This window comes from Columba livia, chromosome 5, assembly GCF_036013475.1.
Source record: "Columba livia isolate bColLiv1 breed racing homer chromosome 5, bColLiv1.pat.W.v2, whole genome shotgun sequence".
NCBI lineage: Eukaryota > Metazoa > Chordata > Aves > Columbiformes > Columbidae > Columba > Columba livia.
The window spans coordinates 48573219-48597561 of record NC_088606.1 but is presented as its reverse complement, the minus strand read 5'-3'; the positions used below and the strand labels follow the sequence as shown (position 1 = coordinate 48597561).

The 24343-nt window shown below is 36.0% G+C and overlaps 1 protein-coding gene across 4 annotated transcripts in view; it reads left to right on the top strand.

The window, feature by feature from the left end:
- The window catches only part of PDHX (pyruvate dehydrogenase complex component X), a 75067-nt gene that overhangs the window by 27556 nt on the left and 23168 nt on the right, over nucleotides 1-24343 (top strand). For all 4 annotated transcript variants that reach the window (XM_021284549.2, XM_005500229.4, XM_021284550.2 and 1 more), the window contains exons 4-7: nucleotides 7762-7967; nucleotides 10008-10106; nucleotides 14085-14268; nucleotides 15788-15935. In XM_021284549.2, coding sequence (XP_021140224.1) covers nucleotides 7762-7967; nucleotides 10008-10106; nucleotides 14085-14268; nucleotides 15788-15935 — 637 coding nt within the window. The remainder of the gene's footprint in view (nucleotides 1-7761; nucleotides 7968-10007; nucleotides 10107-14084; nucleotides 14269-15787; nucleotides 15936-24343) is intronic.

The window sequence follows — 24343 nt, the reverse complement described above, 5'->3', positions numbered from 1 at the left end:
GGCTGAAACCAGACAGAGTAGATTTTTCCCCCACCACTCAGCTGCCTTATATGCTGAAGATGAGGATATAGCTTTATTTTCAGTAAGTTTATCCTTACTAATTTGTTTCAGTAATTTGCCCCCTCAGTAATTATTCCACACCATTTGTCAAAATTTTTTCCAGTTGGTATGTTAGGAGAGAAGGAAGAGGAAAAAATGTAGAGATTGAGTAGAGAAATGTAACAAGTGGAAAGAACTTGAAAGGGAAAATTCCTGGCTGAACAGAAGTGGTGGTTTTGAGTGAAGATTATGCAGTTACAGAATTCTCCACTAGGAGAACAGATCTAAGACCCCACTGAAAAGCTGTATTGAACAAAACCATTTTTGTAATAGCAAGGAGAGGCGGAGGGAAAAATAAATAAATAAATAAATAAATAAAAATAAGTCCCACAAAACAACAACAACAACAAAAAAAAAAAAAAAAAAAAAAAACAAAACACCAAAAATCTCCACCCAAAATATCAAAAAAATCCTCTCTTGCATTGCACAGTAAGACCTGATGAAGAGATCCAGCCTTTAGTTTGAAACATTAATTGACAAAAGTAATTTGTATTTTGTATAGAGCTATAAATAAAATTGAATTTACTATGTAGATTTTTATTAACTGAATGCTCAATAACATGAACTAGAGAGACAATTCTTCATTGACTTTTCTTCGCTGAGATCCTTTATGCTCTGTGGTAGACATTTTTACTATTTTAAACTGGTAATATTAAAGGTAATACTCTTAAAAAGGTTATTTTTGTTTTGCATGATCTGTTTAAATAGTTATTAATTAATAATCTGCATACAATTTTTGATAGTGTTTTCTTAAAACACTTTTTCAGAACCTGTTGATAATTGAAAATATAATTCCAACATTAAATGTGAAATTTCTTTTAAGCTGTATAATCTTTCACCTTCCTAACACATAGAAGTCAAATGTCACATTAGAAGTATTTTGTAGATTGTGATGTGTCTGAAATGCAGGAAGTAATAATAATTCCACTGTGTTTAGGGTGAAATGAAGGTTAAAGTATTTCTAGTTTTAGTATGCAAAGTTGTGTTAGCAAAAGCAATGATTTCCTGAAGCTTAAAATTTCAACTAATCCATACCTCTTGTGGAAAAAAAAAAATAATATATATATATATTCTTTATTCATTTTAGTTCCACGTGGTCATATTTTTTGATCAATAAATATAAGTAGTCTGAAGCGTTTCTAACTGTACTCAGTACTCTAAATCCCTCTGTGGAGATGATATCTACTATCTCAGTCATGTTTCTGAGCATGAATGCTTATGGGTTCTGGGAATTCTTAACAACTCCATGGAGCTGTTGGACTTCATCTAAAAGGTGTGACTGTTTTTTGTGTTTCCACACTAAACAAACACTGTCAGATGCTGCCCTGCAAATGTTGCTTTAAATACAGGCACTTGGTAATAATGAGACTGTTTAAAGCTTAATAGCATTCCGTCAAAACTGAAAAGGATTTGTAAAAAGATAAAATCATCTGAAAAATGAAATAGACATGATATTTAAATGTCTGTTTCCTTGATGTTTGCTAACCATTGTTTTACAGTGTTTAATACAAACATTTCATAATTGAGTTTACGTAGAAAGTGGGAAGAATAATTAAAAATTGGGGGTTGGCCTTCCACAGAAATCTTATATTGTTTCTGAAGGCTGTAGTTATTACATGTTGCTGTGATGACAAGTGTTGCTAGTAAAATTTCTCCAGAAGATATTGCAGTTTTTGGTCTTAGCTATATTTGTAGTTCTAAAAAGGGTGGATATTGACTTAGTTGACTGCAAAAACCTGGAAGAGAATACAGAAGATCAGTGTGATCAGAATGGATACAAAGGTGTGAAATCTGGCAGTATATATCATGTAGAGACAAGAAGCTATCAATAAGTAGGTTAGAAAAGGACAAGGCATTGGTTACTGCAGCCTTCTGTACTGACAGCAGGTCTAATTTGCCTAGAACATTTGCTGTCAGACACTCTTTACATGCTGTGACACCGTTCTATATTTGTATTTAGAAAAAAAATATTCTCAATCATCAAAAGTAAATACTTGTACAAAAGTTAACTGTCTTATTCTCTTGATGCCGTGGCCACAAATTGCAGCTCATAACTATTCCATTTATCGCAATCCTTTATGTACTGGGTGACTCTTGAAATATCTCTTCAAGGTATTATCTTTTGCAAGTTTGAAAAAGCTTACGTTCTTCAACCCCCAAAGGATTGTTTTCAAAATTCTCTTTTTTTTTTCCTCTTATAATCCTTCAAACTGTCTTTAACAATTTGTCTTGGAAGTATGGTACTCTAAAACTGAATTAAATATTCTATCTAAAGCCTCATCAGGGCTTTATAGAGTGTAATGCTTCTCAAGCTTTTAATGGAACATTTCCAAAATAAAATAGGCTATGCTTCTCTCACCCCTGCTTTTTTGCCTGTTTATATTGACTCATGTTAGCTAGTTTCCTGTGTGATCTTGGAGCCTTTTCGACTTAACTAAAACTGTGTTATTCTGCTAACAGTCCTACAGTCACTAAGAACCAAGTTTTCACTCTGAAAGAAAATGCTGTTAAGGGCAAACATTTATAGTAAATTCTATGTTATTTAGTCAGGGAGGTCTCATGTAGGGAATATCCACAGCAGAGTTGTGGATTCCATAATTATATGCAGGCATACTGGTGTTACTAATAGTTGCTGCCTAGCTACTTAGGAAACAACAGAATGGGCATAGGTGCAGACTGGTTCCTGGAGCCATCAGTGTGCAAGAGAATATTCTGCTTTACACACAGTGAGATACACATTTCTGCTGCTATTATGAAAGCTCTTCGGGTTGATATATTAGGTTGCCTATCTCTACTACAGTTGTATTTTCTTACAACAGCATGTATCTGCATAGTTATCCTTTAAAACAAAACAAAACCAAAAACAAAACAAACAAACAAAAAAAGTAGTTCCCTGCCTGGCAGCATTTAAGAAGTGATGGTCTGTTTAGTCCTTTTTGTGTATGTGAAGGGAATTAACATACTTTGCAAAAATGAAAGCATCGAAATAGGTCAGGAGGGCTAGGTGGAGAGGAGAGGTGTTGTAAGATGGAACTCAGCTGCAATGAAGTCTATCAGGGCTTACAAGAAATTATCATTAGTGGCTATTTTCTCTAGGATAACTTGCATTTTAAAGACTAGTTTATATAAAAGCTAAGAGGTTTGTAAATATTTTCCTTCTTTTAATTTATGTTGCTAAATAGTAAGTTTTCCCAGATGATCTGTTTATTTTGTAATACCTTGAAACGTCTAAGTTTTTCTGTTCAACTGTAGAGCAACGTATCTAATGAGTTTCAGAGGATCTGTTCTGCTATCCCAGGACACAATCTCACATCAGACGTATATTTAAATTTTTTTTTTTTAGTCTTCGTGTAGTTATTTTAATAATTACTGGGTGAGTAATGCTTTCACTGTTTTTAATTCTCTCTTCTTCAGTTTTGAATGTTTCTGAAAATTATTTTGCATCTAATAGCCTTGACAAAACTTGTGCAAACTCTTCATCATTTTTTTTTTAATATGAAGTACCTATTCTACATTTACAGCTACTGCTCTTTTAGATTATGTGAAGAGGAAATATGGGGATTGTCTCTGCCAAAAGTATTAGAGAATGATTCCTAGAGAGACATTAAGAAAAGAATAGCAGACTTCAATATTGATTTTTCAAGTTTCTTTAATAGTAATTCACAATGACTGCAAGTAGCATTAGTATTTCAGAAGCTGTGTTTTTCCTGTTTCCTTTCTTATATTCCAAATGCATTCCAAATTCCAAAATTTGTTTGTATTGCTGTTGTGCAGTGTTTTTTGATAGATCAAAACCAGAATATCTAGCAACTACATGATAGCAGTGACACACAGCTTTAGCCAAGATATCCACATAATCCAATCAAAATCATATGCTGAGAGCTGAGTCTGAGAAGGAGGTGCCAGGAGATGGAATGTAACTATATTGTCTTTCAGATTAAGGGAAAAGAGTCAGCTTTATTGAAGTAACACAAACAGATTATTACGGAAACAAAGTCTTCAATGGATTCTTTTAATGCCCGTTTTTGGAATCTAGAGACAAGGGGCTTAAGTTTTAGAGTACAAAATAGATGCACAAATAGGTTTTTATTCTGGTCTCCTAATAATTTCAGAGGAAACCTGATGTTTTGGAAACTGAAATAATAGGGGAGCAATAAGACTAGAAAATTTCTGATTTTTTTTTTTTTTTCCTACCTTAAGTATGATCCTTAGTAGTCTTTCTACAGTATCCTATGGATATTTCTGCACTATATTGGGTGTTCAGTAGACATTTGTGTAAGGTTTATAATATTAAGTTGCCTTAGGTTTGTGGATGGAGAGATCATTTCTTATTGAAAAACTCCCCTTCCAGAAGCCACTCAAAAATTTCAGAATGTGATGTAGTCGTTAGGAAATTAGGAATGTTTGATGCATTTAGCTGAAGTTTACTCACTTCCTAAAAGAAATGAGCCAACAATTTCATGTTCTTTGGTTCCAACCACAATTCTGCACCACCTTGACTGAGTTCAGTGTGGAAAACTGAGTCAAATAAACACACTATCAACCTAACACTTTGGTTTTTATCTCAACCGTAAAAGGCAGATGGTTCATTAGATCTGTAACCCTGCTTGTTTTTTCTGAGTGTGTGATGTAAGTACGTATCATTTAAGAATGAGCAGGCTAACCATAAAATAGATACTGATACATATATTCCTTTCTGGATAGGTCTTTAATGATCACATCTGATTCAGTGTAAAATGCAGTAAAAGATTAAATGACTGAATGAAAGTATCATTCATGTGATGCCAATATGGTGATGTATGTTGATCACTCATTAACACTTTTTTTTTTTTGCCTAAAATACTTATTAGTTAAATTTTGACCAAAACCAGATGATGAATGATTGTTTAAGAACTGCACTTAATATTCACTGCCATTCATGACCAAAATGATAATTGATATGAACTGGAACTGCTTTATATAAAACTTTCAAGGCAGAGTGAGCCAGCATAGGTTCTGTCCATCTTTCTTCTCAGTGTAGGAAATAAACATCTACTTTGGTATATGTATGTTAGTGACTAAAGCACTGAGATGCAGTGGCAACAGGGAACTTCATTTGTCTTTGCACTTAATCTTTTCCATTTTTTTTTCTCCTTGTCAGGGGTCATCTGTGCTTTGTTGGTTTGTCAGCAAAGTTAGGATCTTTTTGACTCATCTTGGCTGTGTGTACACAGTAATAGAAGTATTGTGAAGCTACTTATTTCAGCTCTTTCTACATCTGAAATTCTGGGCTTCATTGAGATTTATGCAGAGAGGTTTTCTGGTATTGTGAATTATGAAAATGTAGAAGTTACTCAAAAATCCAGAAGATGAAAAGTTAAGTAAAATAATAACAATTTTTCTTTGTCCTAGTTTTCAGATGCAAAGGCTGTGTGTTTAAAAACATGTTTTTTAAGAAAATACTTGTGTACACTTTAAAAAAGTGTAATCTCTGCAGTCATCTGGGCTGGAAGCTTATATTGGAAAATAAGGAATGCTGGAGTTTTCACATAACTGTCTTGGAGTGCTGAACATAAGAAAGAACATCACTGGCTTGCGCTGAAGAGTGAGAGTTGAGAACATTGATGGCTTTGAATCCTTCTATAATACTGGGTTATAAACCCTAACTAGTACAAATTTTGTGTTACATTTCTGAAGGCTCAACTAAATGTCTTCATGTATCATCATAGCACTACTAAAGCACTCTGACACTAAAACTGTGGTAAGGACTTGACACCACAAGCATGTCGCAGTTCTTGGTCTATTCGGTTACAATATGTAAACTGCTTTTAAAAGTAAGTGTTCTTTCTTGTATGTGCAAGCCTTTGTAGAGCAAAGAGAAGACATAAATGATTTATTCTTATTTTGGGAAAAACAATTAACTGCTGCATATTTATATGCTGTGGGGGGAGTATTTTGAACTTGGGGAATATATGTGGTTTTCATCATCATTGGTATGGCTCAAACATCTGAGTATTGTGCTGATAGTTTTGTTTTTCTAAATACCTTTTTCAGTGCTAAGTATGATAATGCTGTAAAGTTGTTAGTTAATAACTTCAGCATTTTGATCAGAACAAGAAGCATTGAACTAGCTTTTAAATTTTTTTTTTCATCTAACAAATATTTTTAAAGAAGTAGTATTACACTGGAATTTACCTACTGTTCATGGGGGGAAAAAAGAAGTGAAGTGACAAAACCGTAAATGTGAGATGTTTTATCAGAACATACTGAGGAAAAATTTGCCTTTGTTCCTTCTTATGTCTAGTATCTGTCCTAGTGAGGGAGCTAGAACTACGTAATCCTGTGAAATCTGATACATTCTGTCAGTGGAGTCAACAGTGTGCAGACAACAATCTTATCTGAGTTATAACTTACTGGTATTTGCATCTGCATAGTACAGTCTTTACAGAATTCTGTTTTATTTATTACTGTTTAAGTGCCTAGAAAACCAAATTAAGGCAGTAGAAACAGTGTGATACTTGATACTTTCTATATTTTTATTCTGTGTGTCTGTCTTTGGGCTTTTCATATGGTAGTGATTTGCATTTTCTTGGGTAAAATGTCAGAATTGCAGATACATACTAGCTCCTTTTGAGGAAAATGTATGTGCATTATGGCTTTATGGTGTAAATAAAGTGTCTGTTTTCTTTGTTAGGAAATTAACTCTATTTGGGCTGATACAGTTGAAGGTGTATTTGACTATTTGTGGTCCTAAAGGGCTATCTCTATATTTGGCCTGATGGCCTGGAAATGTTGCTTTTGAGAGCCTAAATAATTGTACTTCTGCAACCATTTCAGAGACTGTAGGAGAAGCTCTTCATTAAGTTGTTAGCACAACTGCCATGCCTTTATCTGCCAAAACATCAAAGTGATATGTTGACTGTGATACAGATATAGTTTTGTTTTAAAATGAACATCTAGAATAGATTTGCCTTATCCAGTCTAATTCGATTATATTGGATTAGCTTATATTTATCTTTCTGTAATTTTTTGTTCAGATGTTCTTTGAAATGGGGGTTTACATACTGCGTAAGTGCTATCACTTTCTTGCTGGACAGACTTGTTATTTGGTACCAGTTATGATAAAATAGACAAAGGTGGAAGTTAGTGGAAAGCAAGTGTCATCTTTTTCAAAAAGAAGTAATGAGGCACTGTTGTTGCGGAGTTTTGGTCTCTTTTTGTTCCTCAGCTTCTAAATTTACAAATATGTGTTTTGAAATGTAACAGTGCTAGATACAGGGTAGATGCCTTAAAGTGTATCTGCTCAGTGTGTCCAGCAAAGTTTTCAGACTCTGTTTACAAAGATTAGACAAGCACGTGTATTTTGAGTTTATTCCAGGAGGTACTCAGTAGTCTGTAACTTGCTTAGTTTGATTTCTGAATGCTGACTTTAGATGTATAGGATTTGGAGGCATAAGTTTGTATTCCTCACCTTATAATAGCAACTGTAATTAATCTTGGTAATGAGTCATCTTATTAATAGTAGGAATAAAATGATACATATTTTCTTGATGAAATGTCAGGTATATTAATGACATTTCATCAAGAAAATATGTATCATTTTATTCAACATCTACTATTTTTAGTCCTATTAGTCCAGACAGTGCAATGTGTAACTTAATGTTCTCATTATCTTAAATTAAGGTGGAAGAAGGAAGCAAAAATGTACGCTTGGGCTCGCTAATCTGTCTGCTGGTAGAGGAAGGACAGGACTGGAAGCAAGTTGAAATACCAGCTGACGGTAGTGATCCATCTTCTCTGGCTCCACCAGTACCTGCTCTTACCTCAACTCCTGCAGGTCCTTCTGTTTCAGCCCCTTTTAAAGTGGAACAGAAACCTGGAAAATTGCAGTAAGTTTCTATGTTTGTTATGAAATGGAACTCGTGTTTAGTTAGATCAGTAGAGCTAAACCAAAAAGAATCTTTTGTCCCTTTTTACCTAGTATTAAGCTGTTAGTTTAAAAGAGTGTTTCAGTATGTGTGAGGTAATAAAACTGGTCTACCCAGAATATTTCTCTGCTTGTAAGCTCAATAAATTTGAACATGGTTTTATTAGAACACTTTCTATGGGTGTGCTTTATTTTGACTTAATACTGCTTTATGAAGGATTCTAAACTTAGATTAGTAAGAAGTTGTATTTATATATGATGGACACTAATGGTTATGTATTGGATGCCTAGTTTACCTATACCTTGTTTTCTATTTATTTTATTAGGAGAAAAAAGTAAACAAACAAATGGTGAACTCCAAACCCCTTCCAAGCTCTTGCACTTTTGATAGCAGAAAAAATTTCTTCTTATTTCCATAACAGTGGAATATGAAAAACTCAAAACTGTGGATTTACATGCTCTTGTTTTGATTTGCTAGGGTACTCTAAGCATTGCAAGCATCTTAGAGAGAGGAGTAAATTAACCTCAAAGTGTTAGTCAGGTAGCAATAATCTGTAAATCACTGGTTTGTGTTGCAGGATGTACCTTATTTGGAGGTATTGCCCCTTATTTGGAGTGAACTGTAATAACACAAAAACTGTAAAATTACAGCCTATTAAAGAAAATAATAGGAAACTAATTTTGGTGGCATGTACTATGCAATCTGTTTGGTTTGGGTAGTTTTGGAGTGTGTATGGGTTTGATTTTTTGTTTTGGGGGGTTGTTTGTTTGTTTGTTTTCTTTCAAACCTCATTAACTTTTCTATCTGGTTTGCTATGTTTACTTTTGCTGTCACCATTTAGGTTTTCCTCATGCAAGTGGAAGACAACTAATTGGGGTCCATTGCCCAAACATTACCTGTAGCAGGGGTGTGATCCAAGGAAAGGGTCCTTGAAAGGATTAGGTATTGCATTTTAGTACCAAAGAACATCAGAACTGCATCTGTTTCACTGCAGCTGTTGATTAGAGATGTATTGACATCTTTGAAAACAAGTGGTCATTTATGACATAGGTTTTCTTTGCCGGTGGTTTATGGACAGTTCTTAAAACTCAGCATGGTGGGAATATAGTCTCTCTTAGAAAATAATGAATTGGAGATTTTGTGAAAAGATTTGAAACCGTGTATTCATTATTTTCTGAAAACTTTGCTGCTTTTGTATCTAAGAATTCTGAAATCTCTACATGTTTGTTGTTTTTCCTCATTTCAGAAAGCAGATCATGCTAAGGGGCACTGTATGTTCTGTAGCTGTGTACTGTGCTTTGTAGTTGATAACTCTTTCTGTTTCCAGGCAAAAATGTTACTATTGAGCATACCCCGGATAGGTCAAGATGGCAGGTTTATTAGTATTATAATATATCTTAATTATATGCAGATTGAAAGGTTTTAGTGTGGGAGGGCTTAATATTTAGTCTTCTAAAGTGGATACTAAATTATGCAACTACATCTGTATGGCTTTTGCTTTCTGAAAAAGTAGCCATTTCATTAAATCAATCCTATAAAATAAAATTGAGGCTAGGGCAAAGTTAATATTATAATTAAACTGCATTAATGATGCAATTACAGCTAGGCAAACAAATAATAGAGATGAGCAACCCTCTTGTCTGAGCTCCTAAAACTAATTTTTTAATGTTACTGTAACAAGGTGTTCTTAAAAATGTATTTGGTTCTTCACTGATTACCCTTTTCCAGAGGAATCCACAAGTATATTGCAACACTACTGTAAGAGGAAAGTTTGGACGTGAGTTTTACAGTCTTTATTTTTGTGGGTTTTTTTAAATTCAACGTTATGTTAAAGCTTGGTGAAAGGGGCACAGTCCGGCTTCAGTGTTAGGATTGCAGCCTTTGTACAGAACAGTTTTATTCCCTAGCTGTTGCTTCTGAAATAGGGTATATATTGTGTAGTTTCTCTTGATATCCATTAAAATAAATAAGTTAATCTTATTGTTCTCCTGATTTCTTTAGGATTCGCTTAAGTCCTGCAGCTCGCAACATTCTGGAAACACATGGACTAGATCAAAGCAATATTACTCCTTCTGGGCCTCGAGGAATCTTCACTAAAGAGTATGTAGATATTTCAGTGAAGCTACAACCTCATATTCTATTATTTCTTTATTTGAACCTAGAGCAATCTCCATGAACTTGAATAGTTCATTTATTTAAAATGCAACTTTTTTTTTTCTATGTGGGAGTGGCTTAGTTGAATTTGAAAAACCTATTGAGAAGATATGGAGAACAGAAGTTGTAAGAAGCCTTTAATTTAAAAAAAAATTTTGTTTTTTATGTTCCATCTGAGCTGCTGTCACATTTCCTGCAGCTCAGGTGGTGGCTGTCAACTCCTGGGCACCACTGTTAGCTACCATTGTTGATCTCAATAATTTTGCTACTCAGAGATGTATTCAGAGCCAAAATAAAATACCAGTAGCCTGTTTTCTTCAACTCCGTTTCTTGTGGGAGTTCAGATATTTTGCTGCTTTCACTGAAGTTCAGTTTTGAAATCTGTCGGGGTTTAATTTGTTCCCTTTTTTATTAGGCTAAGCAGAGCAATGAAGTGTAAATTATAAGACATCATCTTTGATTTAAAGAATGTTTGTTTACAAACCTGTGGTTTGTTGTGATCAGGCTTCTAGTAGTTTCCTATACTTTTTGAGTGTTCTGATGTAATGATTGTCACTCAAGCCTTGGGATGAGGAACTTGTGTATAAAAACATGTTGTGGTATATCCAAAGTCCATGGCCTTGAAATGGTGCGTTATTTTCACATTAGCATGTATATTATTGGACATAAGGATTTTGGCAGAAATATTTAATTTTGTTCTCAGTCAAGTTACTCCTTTTGAAAAATGCCATAATTTGCCTACACAGACCTTGTTAGCTGCTGTACTTTTAGTTCCATTCAAAAACAACCAGTTCTTACCCTGATGGTGACTTGGAATTGAACCCAGAGAAGTAGACATTGGAAGTCTGCTGGTTTTTTAGAACTCTTTTTTTCCTATGGTCTTTGGCTGAGTTGAGATAAAATAAGGTCTTGAATAGATATAATATCCAATGTAACAGCAAACTATCAGTATGTTTTGTCTTAAGTAAATGTAGTGTTAATTTATGATGTGTTACTGGGCTATGGCAGGTGTAAACCCTCTAGGACTTTGAGCTGCCTAATTAACATTCCCTAGTTGTCATGGAGATGTAGCAGAGAGTTTTCTTTAACTACAAGAGTTATCTAACAAAATCTTCTTTATTCAAAACTACTTTCTTCCATACAAAATATTTGACTTTGAAATGTCATTTTAAGAAACAAACTTTTTTTTTTATAAGTTGTTTTGAAATGGTGTTAATCTTTCAGATACCTACAGGCTCTGCTATTATGTTCAGTTTGAAATGAAATGTTTGCAGATTTTTTGTAAAGAGCTGCTACAGATATTCAGGAAAATATTTATTTTGCTAACTTGAGATTACTGTTAAAATGCATGCCATGCTTTATAGCTGTGTGACTCATGGTCTCTCTTCCAAGTAAATGAGTGATGTATTCTTTAAGGGTGTATTGCAAGTTCACTTTTCACTTTTAAACTCTTGAGTTTCCTTGTTGAACAGGGCTACACTCAGCAGATTGTAAGAAATAAAGAGAGATACTGAGCTATGTAAGCAAGCGAGATTATTTCTTCCCAAATTTCTATCTTTAAATTCAATTCACTGTAAAACTTTTAACAGTAACAGGAGCTTTCACTTAGTAGCTTTCTCTGTCATAATCTACTCCCTTAGTAGGCTGGTACTTCATTTCTTTTGTGTATCTGTGCAAGGCTGGATTACTGTTGTCTTCCTGCTTGTTTTTGTTTTATAGATTGTCAGCTTTTTTACTTTTAAGCAATATCTTTTGCTTTCTTCAGAAATATACTAGGAAATCCATGTGTCGGTACAAAGTAACTCACAATTTCTATCAAAGATTGCCCAGTGTTCCTAGTCATCACCTCAGACACTGTTTGGGAGAGCTGAGTCAGAATTGCTGATTTTTTTTCAGGTTGCTTCTGCCCTTTCTTATAATTTTCACTAGTGATCTAGCAATTTATAAATGAAACCATAAAAAGGTGGGGAGGCTAGTTAGAAATAATAACTATGTTCTTTTGATGCTATGTTCCTCCCATCTGTACCTTACTACCAGCTGTCACTGTGATTTGGGATCTTGGAGCTGCTCAAGCATTTGCATTTTCAGCTTGCAAATAAGGCACAGCATACGCATGTAGTGCTGGTTTTCCAGAGACTCATGTCATGCATATTTAATGAGTACAAATTTTCAGTGGGATCTATGCTGCCTGCAATTTTTTAGCTGCCACCAGGGAGGAACAAGTTTCTCCTACAATGTTGATAGCGCAGTAAGTCGAATACCTAAAAGTTTCTAATATGTAACGTTCTCTGCTCACCTTTTTCCTTCTTCCAGGAAATCTGTTAATTGAATAATCGGATGTTCAGGAGACAGAGCATTGGGACAATTTAGTAACAGTAACTGCCACTAGAGGAAGCTAGTGTTAATGTGTGCATCTTCTCTTGCACTGTCTGATCCTTAGTGATTTTTAGGTGTGTGTATAAACTTGTCCATTTCAAGCAAAGTATATTTTGAGCACAAAGTACTCAGTTTACTTTCACCATTGTTTGGATTTTGGCTAACATAAAGTGAAAAGACTGCACACTTCTTTAGTAATGGTAAACTGAAGTGTAACGGAGTTGCCAGTATTTGCATACTTCTAGTAATAACAGTTCAGTAGGGTACATCATTGTTTAATAAATGTTTATGAAGCTCTGGTATCTTTTCTATGGAGCAGACTGCTCTCTTTTATGTTTGTTACCTCTGTCTCATCTTTGTCCATTACTGTCCTGTATTGGTAGAGGTTTATAGAGTAGGAAGAGGTGTCCAACTCCCAGTTCTGATAAAGTATCTGTTTGCCTGACTTGTACTGAAATCTGTTTAATTTGACTTGCTTTGGTACCTCTTCCAAATTTATGTATATGCAGGCTCACAATCTTGCACCCATGACAGCCATAGCATTGCTGTACCTATTTTTTTATTCACTTAAATCATGTGGAATTGGTAGGGGGAAAATTATTTTTATATGTATGTATAACAAATATTTATATAATATACAAAATATAAATATATATTAAATATTATTTTATATATGTCTATTTTTAACTTATTTTTCATTTCCTCTGCCAGTTTATGCAGTAAAATTTTGTGTACTTAAACTTTTGTGTACATGCTGTGGTGATATCATCATGAAGTGGTAGAGGTTTATCTAGAGTATATGGTACAGATTTTTGTTATCATATCTTGAGCATAAAGAGAGATCTGTTAATGATACAGCTCTTCTAATAAGTTGCTAGTACAACAGTAATACCTGCAAACCAGAAGTTTTACTATAGCTCATTTCCCTTGCAATTGGCAGTGGTGGTGTAAATAGTCTTTTCTGTTTATCCTCATAGGTGCTATCTTTAGCATGTTACTTTATAAATACAATGAACCTAGGATAGATGTGGTCTTATAGCTTAAAGATAGAAGTTTACTTATGTCTGTCATACTGTACCCATAAGAGGGAATTTTTGTGGTGGCAGCTATATCTGTGTAAAGACCCTGGGAGAATGCTTATAGAGCAGATGAGGTTCAGCCACACCTCGGACTGTTACATGTTACTCAGTTCTTGGCTTTGGTTCTTTAGTGTGGTGCTATCTTTCAAATTGCCTATGACATATGGACTTGCGTACCATCTACGCCTGTTTGTGGACATTTCTGTTAGAAAGATACAGAGAAATGAGTGATAAATTACTACTCATTTTTTTTTTTTTTGTGAGCACTAATTAATTACATTAAATTTAAATGATTACAAATATAATGGATGAAACAGTTTTTGAGACTTTATAGCCTGAGTAAGTATACTCTGGTATCTTATTTAGAAGAATTGTTAGCACAATTCAGAAATTATCATGTATGCTCACAGTTAGTGATGATGAATAATATGCTTCTCTAACACAAATGTTTTCTGTGTTTAATCACCAGGGATGCTCTCAAACTTCTGCAAGTGAAGCAGAAGGGCAAACCCAGTGAATTGAAACCTGTGGTTTCTCCAGCTCTTCCCCAGCCTACTGCAGTGCAGCTTTCTTCACAAGCAACAGCTATGGCTTCTGCTTATCCAAGGCCAGCAGTTCCACCAGTTTCCACACCAGGACAATCTGCTGCACTGGTAATGTTTCTGTTAAGTCCTCAACATCACTACAGCTAAATATTGCCATGGCTACTTAAGTAGCTATATGAGATTTCCAGAACTGGAGAGATGAAGGAAACTAAGGCCACCAAGATGCCAAGGCCAGGCACATGCATTTTTCAGTATGTTTGAATGATTCTAGAGCAGTGTAATTCAAACTTCAGAGCTCTTGGAACTATGCACACTACTTTGTGTAACTTGCAAATTGAAGCCATGAGACAATTTGCAATGTGAGCCTTAAGGAAGGGGAAAGTCAGAGAGGCAGCAGTTTTATTTCAGTCCCCAAACATGAAGATGGCACTAGTTTAGAAATCAATAATACACCTCAATCCCTGCAGTATCAGTATGTCATTGTGTATTTCCAAACTTGGAGGAACTTGTATCCTGACTTAATTTTGCTGTACTTCATTGTACTGTACTTCACTTTCCTGCAGTATATGTAAATATCCATTGATGAGTTGTCAAGAAGCGAGGAAAGAAAGGCTTAGTGGTTGCTTTGAAGAGTAATGTTGCAAACTCTATCACCTAAATACAGTTTCTGTTAAAAATGTTAGAAATACCTATGCTGAAATGCACATTAGTAAAAATTGAAAAGCTTTTGTGAAAAATGCAGGGAAAAATCTTTCTGACTTTAGAACAAAATTTGAATCTTCAGAGGCTGAAGTTTACAGTGTAGCTACAATTCATAACAATCAGAAAATGCTGCTCTTTTTTACCCTGTGCAAAGAACTAAATGAAGCACAGAAAGCTCAAACTTGGATATTTTTCCATTACAGGAAAAATGTTATATGATTGCAGCAGAACACACATATTGCAATTTGTTGTGTGTTGACTATTACTCAATATGTAGCATACATGTAACAGATGAGGTATACAAAATAATACTGTACTGAATCACTTATTTTCTTGCTTTCTGTAGTCACTGATATTTCAAGTGATTGCTTGAGAGTTGACTTACCTCTAGGAAGAAGCTGGGAAAACTTCTGCCTTGAAACTTTACTGAATATATCTGGAAGGAAAGAGGAGAGTAACAAAAGAGATGCAGTAAAGCCTGTCTTAAGGAACCACTAAGGGAACTGAAAAAGCAGTAGCTTACTGAGGAAATATTTTATTACAATTTAAATAGAACAAAACATATTCTGAGCAGTATGCCCAGTCTGGCAGATGGAACAGTGCTCATATACTCTGGCTGGGAATTAGTGCCTGAATATTTGGAATTTTTTAAGCAGTCTGTTAGGACAGTAGGATTAATTCTATACTGTAAAGTGAAACTATTCGGTAAAACCTGTTGATCCAGGTTAAGTGGAATCGACTGGAACGCTCAATGGTTTTAATCATTAATTTCAGTAGTTGGAACATGTCATGTTTTGGTATGTAGGGGATATTTGAAGTGAGCAGGAGTTAGGGATAATACATCAGTGCTGGAGTCCTGTTTCATCAGAGGGGAAGTATGTTTGCGCTCTTGATATTTAGTATGCAGTATATGATTTCTTTCTAGGGCACATTCACAGAAATCCCAGCTAGCAACATCCGAAGAGTTATTGCTAAGAGATTAACAGAATCTAAAACTACTATACCTCATGCATATGCTGCTGCTGACTGTGACATCGATGCTATTTTGAAACTAAGAAAACAATTGGCCAAAGGTTAGTGATGAAACCGATTTACTGTAACATGGTACTAATGCATAGTTTGTCTTGTTTACATAATCGTACCTAGGGGGTGTAGATTTTTGTAGAGGCAGAACACTGTATACAAATAATCTTTTTTCAGTGTTCTGTATGTTGGACTCAAGCTGTAGTTATTTAGAAAAATTTCTTGAGATTTAAGGTCCTAATTAAAGATTGCTTTTGTTTTGCTAAAACTGTTTTGGTTTTTGCTAAAAATCAGCTGAGTATACTGTGCAATAGGAAATTTTAATGGTTTCAAAATTAACTATGGAGACTAGAGTGTTCTTTCCAAAATCTCAGTCCAACAAAGTATACGTCACATACATTTAAAAAAACAAGAGAATTTTTCAATAGAACACTCTTCAGACAGGTACTTCATTTTCATGCAAAGTATCACAAAGTAGTTTTTGCTTGGTTTCTTCTTGTTTCAGGAATTCTACTTAATGGGGTAAAAAAATGAAAGACAATTTTTATTACTTTAACATCATAATATTCTTAATTTAAATACATTGTTATATTTAGAAATATTTGGTCAATATACTGATTTTAATGTTGTCTAGAGAAAGTGGCCCATGTTCCATAGTTTGTGAAGGTATTAAACCAGAAACTGTGGAAACTCTTTAGGAAAGTGTTGTTTTATATTAGTTAGTTCTTGCAATTGTCTGCAGTTAGTAGTATATTTTTCTTTTTTTCTCTTTTCCCTTTTGGTCCCTTTTTCCTTGTTTAGTATTCTGTAAAGAGGACACCAGTACAGCATTTATAAATACCAATATGGAAACAAATGTGTTTGTAAAGCTTTGACACCTGTAAGTTAATTTGATCAAGCCAGATTTGCGACTAGGTTGGTTAGACTTGTACTAATCTAGGGCAATTTGCTGTTCAGTAGAGAAATTTCTAAAAATTTTATCTTTTGACTTAGAGATATTTAAGCCCAAGGAAAAAATATTTTGTAATGTTTAATTTTTTCTGTCACGCTTACAAGACTATTTTCCATTAAATACATGTCTTGAACAAGAATTTAAAGGACTGTAAAGAAATAAGATCAGAGAGAGAATTGCTGAGCAGTTGGAATATAAAACTGTGTTTCTCTCAGCAAGGTCATGTTTCTGTCACCAATCTGGTAAGCTGTGGAAAAAAAAATGAATGAGTTCGCTGTGCTTTTTCAGTCACATCTTCCATCTTCATTTATCTCCTACGCTACTTGCAGAAGTTATAGATTTTTGGAGATATTTTTCTTCACAGAAAAGTTATTTTAAAGAGTTGGAAACCTCTGCTGCATGTTTCTGCCTCTGTAATATCTTTTTTCACTCTGATGCCAAAACTCGAGTTATTTTAAAAAGTTCTAGTGCGCTGATATATTTCAGTATCAGACCTGTAGAACAGTTATACAAATACAATTGAAGTGATATTGCAAAGTAGGAAGCAGTGGCTGACAGGAAGGTAGACAGGCCTGGGTAGGGGGCAATGCCTGCTTTCAGTTTCCTGCTTGTCCATGGAGCTCCAACTAATTCTGGTACACTGAGAAATGAGGTTTGGTTGCAGCTGTCCGGGAGGAGTAGCCTTCTCAGGAAATCGGTCTCATTTTAAGGCAGAACTTGATAAATTATTCAAGATCATGTAGTATGGTTGTCTGCAGTACCTGCAAGTGATTATTCTGGTCTTAAGTTTCTATAAAATGTGGAATATTCTTCACAAAGAATAATATTTACTTAGTGTCTGAGGTTAGCAATATTATTTATTGAACTGACAGTATATTACCTTTACCTAAAATGGTGTGATATCTGTTGCATTTTATCTGCTGGAAATCAGTTGAGATCAGTTGACGTCTACTTTATCAGATACAGCCAAACTAATTATGCATAGCTTTTAAAATCGGTTTTAATTCTTTTACAGGAGAGATCCCTTTTCAAATCAAGTTAGGAAAATATTGATTATTGTTTCTTTTGATAGTTTTAGCTAATTATGCTGGTGAAAGAATAATTTATTTGTTTGTTTGGGTAGTATTCAAGGCACATGGATTAATCTCTGCCACTTCATAAATTTCATTTTCATTCATTCATTTTTACTAAATTTCATTTTCCACACTCTTCAGGCTGCATAAGCAAGTAGTGAAGGAGACATGTACACGTACACTTCAAAGCCTGGTACTAAGTCTGTTACTTGGGTAAAAAATTCTGAAAGGCCATCATTTTGTAATTAGGAGAAACAGTATTTCTTGAAAGTAAAAATGAGGAGGAAATAGGAAGGAAGGAAATAGGAAGGAAGAAAGGTGTCAGCTCATAGCTCTGGAGTTGAGAGGGTGAATTTGATGGCTCTCACAATTAGTTTTTGAGCTCTATTCTAGAGACTGGTCCTCCTGAGGTGTGGTTCTGTCAAACTGCGGTAGCTAAGCAATGCTTTAGAGAAACCTTAATTGACAGGCCGAAGTTTTTTCTTTAATACGTAATTGGAAATACAGTTTTTAAATCAATACGATTTGTTAAAATAAAGCTTGTTTTTTTCATTTCAAGCTTAACTGGTAATTGAATTTAATTAAAGCAAATCTGAAAGAAAACATGGTTTTGCAGAAGCAATGAGTCCATATAGTGTTTCAGGTGATCTTTTGGCATATCTGCAACTTGAAATGTATTTGAGCATCCCAGAGGTTGAAGATTCAGTTTGGACTGATGTCAAATAAGAGAAGAAAGGCCTTTTTTTTTTTTTTTTTTTTTTTCTAGCTAGCAACAAGCAGTAATAAAACAGTTTGTGTTTTTGTGAATAGATATACTACTGTCACATCCCTTTTCAGTTCTTGAAAGAGAAGAACTGAATACCAAACCTTGAAAAATGGATTGGAAAGATTCATTGAAAAGGCACTTGTACAAATGCACAGGGAGGTAAGAGTTGACATTTTTTGGTATCCCAGTGACACGTACACTTCCTTTGCCAGTTTATTCTTAGGTGCGAAGTAGTTCATTGCACAATGTGCATTAGATAACTTCTCGGTAATAAATTATTTGGTAGAGAGGAAAGCATGGTTTTTCTATCACTTAAGACACAACTGTCAGTTTTAAGTCAATGAAACATAGGCTCCAAAGTCACGTAAGTACTTCTGACATGTTGTGATCTGGTAATCTTAAAGTAATATTTTATTACTGTAGCTTTGGGTGATGATCCACAATTAATTCTTCTTCAAGCAAATGACAAAATCTTTCAAGTGATTTGACCAAATCATTCTTTGTGCTCTTCACCTGTCTTTATTTTGCTTGTTTGTTTGGTGAGGTTTTTCTAGCGTGATGAAGCAGAATAGCAGTAGAACAAGTGTTGAAAGATATATTTAGACCTTATAGATTTTGTGGACTGGGTTTTGTTGATAGTTTGCTTTCCAAAAAAATAGTATTGTAGTTGCCCTAGACAGGATGCCTAGGTCTTCAGAAGCTTTCTTGGTCCTATCTGTAAATGTTTTGTATCATGAGACCAACATAACTCTGCGTTATGTCAGCTGGGCAGAGAATGGATTAAGAGCAGCCCTGAGGAGAACAACTTGGGGATGTTGGTTGATCAGAAGCTCAACATGACCTGTCAATGTGCACCTGCAGCTCAGAAAGCCAACTTTATCCTGGGCTGCATCAACTGTATCCTGGCCACCAGGCTGAGGTCGAGGGAGGTGATTTTCCCACTCTACTCCATGCTTGTGAGACCCCACCAAGAGTACTGGTGTTCAGCTCTTGGGTCTCCAACATAAGAGGGATATGGACCTGTTGGAGTGAGTCCAGAGCATGACCATGAAGATGATATGGGGTCTAGAGCGCCTCTTCTATGAAGACAGGATGAAAGAGTTGAAGTTGTCCAGCCTGGAGAAGCATCCAGTACCTAAAGGAGACCTACAAGAAAGCTGGAGAGGGACTTTTTACAAAGGTGTGTAGTGACACAACAAGGAGTAATGGCTTTAAAGTGAATGAGGGTAGATTTAGATTAGATATAAGGAAGAAATACTCATTGTGAGCGTGGTGAGGCACTGGAACAGTCTGCCCAGAAAAGTTGTGGATGCCATGTCCTTGAAAGCATTCAAGGCAATGTTGGCTGGGGCTTTGAACAACCTGATCTAGTGGAAGGGGACTTGAAACTAGATGATCTTTAAAGTCCCTTCCAACTCGTACCATTCTATGATTCTGTGATACCTCAAATGAGTAATTTTCCTATCTTCAAGGAGAGGCAGGCTTATTAGCAATCCAGTATCACTCTGTATGATTCCAGATATAGCTGTAGATAGGTGTGGTTTTTTTCTTGTTGCCCCACCCCCCAGAATGATATTATAGCTTTTATATGTGGCATCTCTCCCAGCTTAAATCTTTAAGAGGGTTCCCCGACTTGGGTCATCTAGCTGCTAGTGCTCAACAGAAGGAGTTTGATTTACTGAAAACCATGCCTCTGAGGCAAGGTTAAAAATCAGCTTTGTTGTTATCACAGTGCAGCATCAAAACCTATTTTCAAGGTACAAGTAAAATTTCTTTACATGTATGGATGTGTAAAAAAAGGGGTTTTCAAGAATAACCTGATGAAGTTATCCCTGAAAGGTTCTGTAGACAGAGGCACTAGCTAGGTTTTAGAAAAGTATAAGCTTTCCTGTGGTAATATGGCTGTCTAACAAAGGAGTTACTACTCTTCATTCTCTCCTTCACCCTTGCTTTTGTTGATATAACAAATTATCTGCTTGAAGACAGGTATTTCTAGAAAGTTACTGTTTTGTTTTTTCTGGGGGTATCTCAATATTCCACAAAATCCAGAAAAATACATATATTTCACAAATCCATGGGCCTGGATGGGATGCACCCATGAGTGCTGAGAGAGCTGGCAGATGTTATTGCTAAGCCACTCTCCATAGTCTTTGAAAAGTCATGGAGAACAGGAGATGTGCTTGAGGACTGGAAGAAGGCCAGCATCCACTCCAGTCTTCAAAAAGGGCAAGAAGGATGACCCAGGAAACTACAGGCCAGTTAGCCTCGTCTCCATCTCTGGAAAGCTGATGGAACAACTGGTGTATATGTCACCTCAAAACATGTGGAGGAAAAGGAGGTTATCAGGAGTAGTCAACATGGATTCACCAAGGGAATATTTGACTAACCTGATAGCATTCTGTGATGGCATTACTGTCTCCGTATGTGCGAGATTTGAGGGATTTTCTTGAAGTTAATGTGTGGATAGGTTTCTATTAGGTGGAGATTTGTTATCAAACTAGCCAGGCCCACAGGAATTTCAAGGCCACCTCGTCAAGCTGAAAATAGGATCTGCTCTGGGTGTGGGGCAGTTTGGCAGCTGCAGGGCAGCAACAGGACGTAAATCAACAGACCTATTAGCAGTGAGACTCAGGTGCGTGGACAGCTCGTGAACATCGACAATATCCAATCAGTTAATGCATGCTTGGAGTGTGGACGCATGATCAGGAAATAACTGCATATATAAGGAGGCTTGTTTCTGTAATAAACTGGCTTCGCTTGAATTCATATTGGATTGTGTGGAGTCCATTATAATTCACCCTCGCATGGGTAGATGAGGGGAGAGCAGTGGATGTTGTCTACCTTGACTTCAGTAAGGCTTTTGATACTTTCTCTCACAACATCATCATAGGTAAACTTAGGAAGTGTGAGTTGGATGAGTGCATGGTGAGATGGATTGAGAACTGGCTGGATGGCAAAGCTCAGAGGGTTGTGATCAATGATGCAGAGTCTAATTGGAGGCCTGTAGCTAGTGGTGTTGCCCAGGGGTCAGTGTTGGGTCAAGTCCTGTTCAACCTGTTTATTAATGACCTGGATGAAGAGACTGAGTGCACCCTCAGCAAGTTTGCTGATGATACCAAACTGGGTGGAAGGGCTGACACAACAGAAGGCTGTGCTGCCATTCAGCAAGACCTGAACATGCTGGAGGACTGGGAAGAGAAAAACCTGATGAAATTTAACAAGGGCAAGTGTAGGGTCCTGCACCTGGGGGGAAATAACCCCAGGCACCAGTACAGGTTAGGGTTTGACCTGCTGGAAGGCAGCATTGTGGAGAAGGATGTGGGAGTCCTGGCTGACAACAGGTTGACCATGAGCCAGCAATGTGCCCTTGTGGCCAAGAAGGCCAATGGTATCCTGGAGTGCGTTAGGAGTGTGACCAGCAGGTCGAGGAAGGTTATCCTCCCCCCCTACTCTGCCCTGGTGATGCCACATCTGGAGTACTGAATCCAGTCCTGGGCTCCCCAGGTCAAGAAAGAAAAGGAGCTACTGGAGAGAGTCCAGCAGAGATCTACAAAGATGATTAGGGGTCTGGAGCATCTTTCTTGTGAGAATAGACAGAGAGAGCTGGGTCTGTTCATCCTGGAGAAGGCTGAGAGGGGATCTTATCAATGCTTATAAATATCTGAAGGGTAGTTGTCAAGAGGATGAGACCAGACTCTTTTCAGTGGTGCCCAACAATAGGATGAGGTGCATTGGGCACAGACTGAAATGTAGGAGGTTCCATCTGAATATGAGGATAATGGTCTTTACTTTGAGTGACAGAGCACTGGAACAGGCTTTCCAGAGAGTTTGTAGAGTCTTTTTTGCTGGAGACCTTCAAAACCTGCCTGGATGCATTTTTGTACTACCTGCTTTAGGTGAGCCTGCTGTAGCAAGTGGGTTAGGCTAGATGATCTCCAGAGGTCACTCCCAACCCCGACCATTCTGATTCTGTGATGTCTCCTTAAGTGGCATTATAGCACATGCCCTCCAGGAGTGTTAGAGTACTTCATAGTCACTTGCTGTTACTGACGCTTTATCCTGTGAGTCAGTTTTCTCTCAGCTTAGTGTCACAGAGCTGTACTCGTAAGAACTAGAATGCTGATGTTGGAGGGCTACTGTTATGTACTGGTGATTAGCCCACACTTGTTTATCCATTTGTGAGGTTCTATATTAAATTAGACTGCCATATTCAGTTTTTCTACATGATGCTACATGAGCTGTTTCTCCTTTTCTTGGAATTTTGCATGACTACTTTTTAATGCAAGAATGTCCAGGTCATTTTTCTACATGATTTTATTTTAAAATGGTATCTTATCACAAGTTAATGTCAAAGACAGTTTATGATGTTGATATTTTCTTTAAATAGCAGCAGGTCATAAGACACAAAGTAAAAAATTGTCTTAAAAATGCTCACCTAAATTTTTTCACATCTCTCTTGCTGCTATGGATTCTTAATTAATATTTTTTTAAAATGTAGGAGTGGAAAAGAGGCATATGTCTTAGCATACAATTGAATTACAGAGGTGGTACTGGTAGATTTTTTTTCTGATGGAAATAATGGTGGTTTCTACTTCATGATGAAATGTAATGTGGAAGTTCTATGCGGCATTCCCTGCTGTCAAATTCTTTGTTTTGGGGGTAATGTATAGCAATTATCCCTACTATAAACTTCAGTGATTGAGGGTAAAATATTATCAGACTTATTTCATTTAACCATACTCCTGTATTTTCACTGCATTCCTGTCCCCTAGTGGAAAGTGACATTTTTGCCAAGAATTAGTGATATAAATCAAGATATAAAATACCAAATGTATTTTATGATCAAGATATGGATTTGTCTGTGAAATTCTGTCAATGCAACATGGTACTTGCAGATCCCGTTGTATTACATGAGAATTTTGTCTGTCTTAGACGTAGATTGCTAATCATGGCAAATGTTGCAGGTCCATTATGTGGTAAGTGGATACTTGGCTCATTCCTCCAAACTTCTGATCACTTAGGAATATTTCACTTAATGTAACTGTCTATAAATAGCTTTTCCTTTACAAAAGCTTTTCTAAAGGTACATGTATTAGATGCTGTAAACTAGGCTTGAAAATGAAGTAGTTTTGCTTCTTTGCTGTTCAGTTGATAGCGGTGGTGATGGTAGCAGAGTAACTTTTTTTTTTTTTTTTACTGTGAGAATGATGCATTTAATATTGTGTAAATATTATGTGTCTTCAGGATAATCTTTTATCAACTGTGGCATATTTTGCATTGTATCAATAGTCTTTGCTTCTGCTACCAGTAGCTCAGTTTCCTAAAACCTGGAAAAAAATAACGCAGAGCATACATGGCCATTGTTTCTATACCTCCTTTCTCTCAAGCTTTTGAGGAAAGGAAGCAAATATGCTAAGTGTTATGCAGTATTTCTAAGCCTCACATTAAAAAAGTCCAGTCCTCTCAAGGTTATTTTATCTGCTTCTGGCTAATGCTGTCTTTCTTGGTGTGTAGCTTTGCTTTTATTTTAACAATATTTCACTCCCACATTATTTTGCAGCCTGCTTTGGAATATATTGTTAACCCATTTTAAGAATTGACAGATGACTTCACCTTGCTGATTCTTGCATTATAACGCCCCAAAGGTCACTGGAGAGTAACATAATT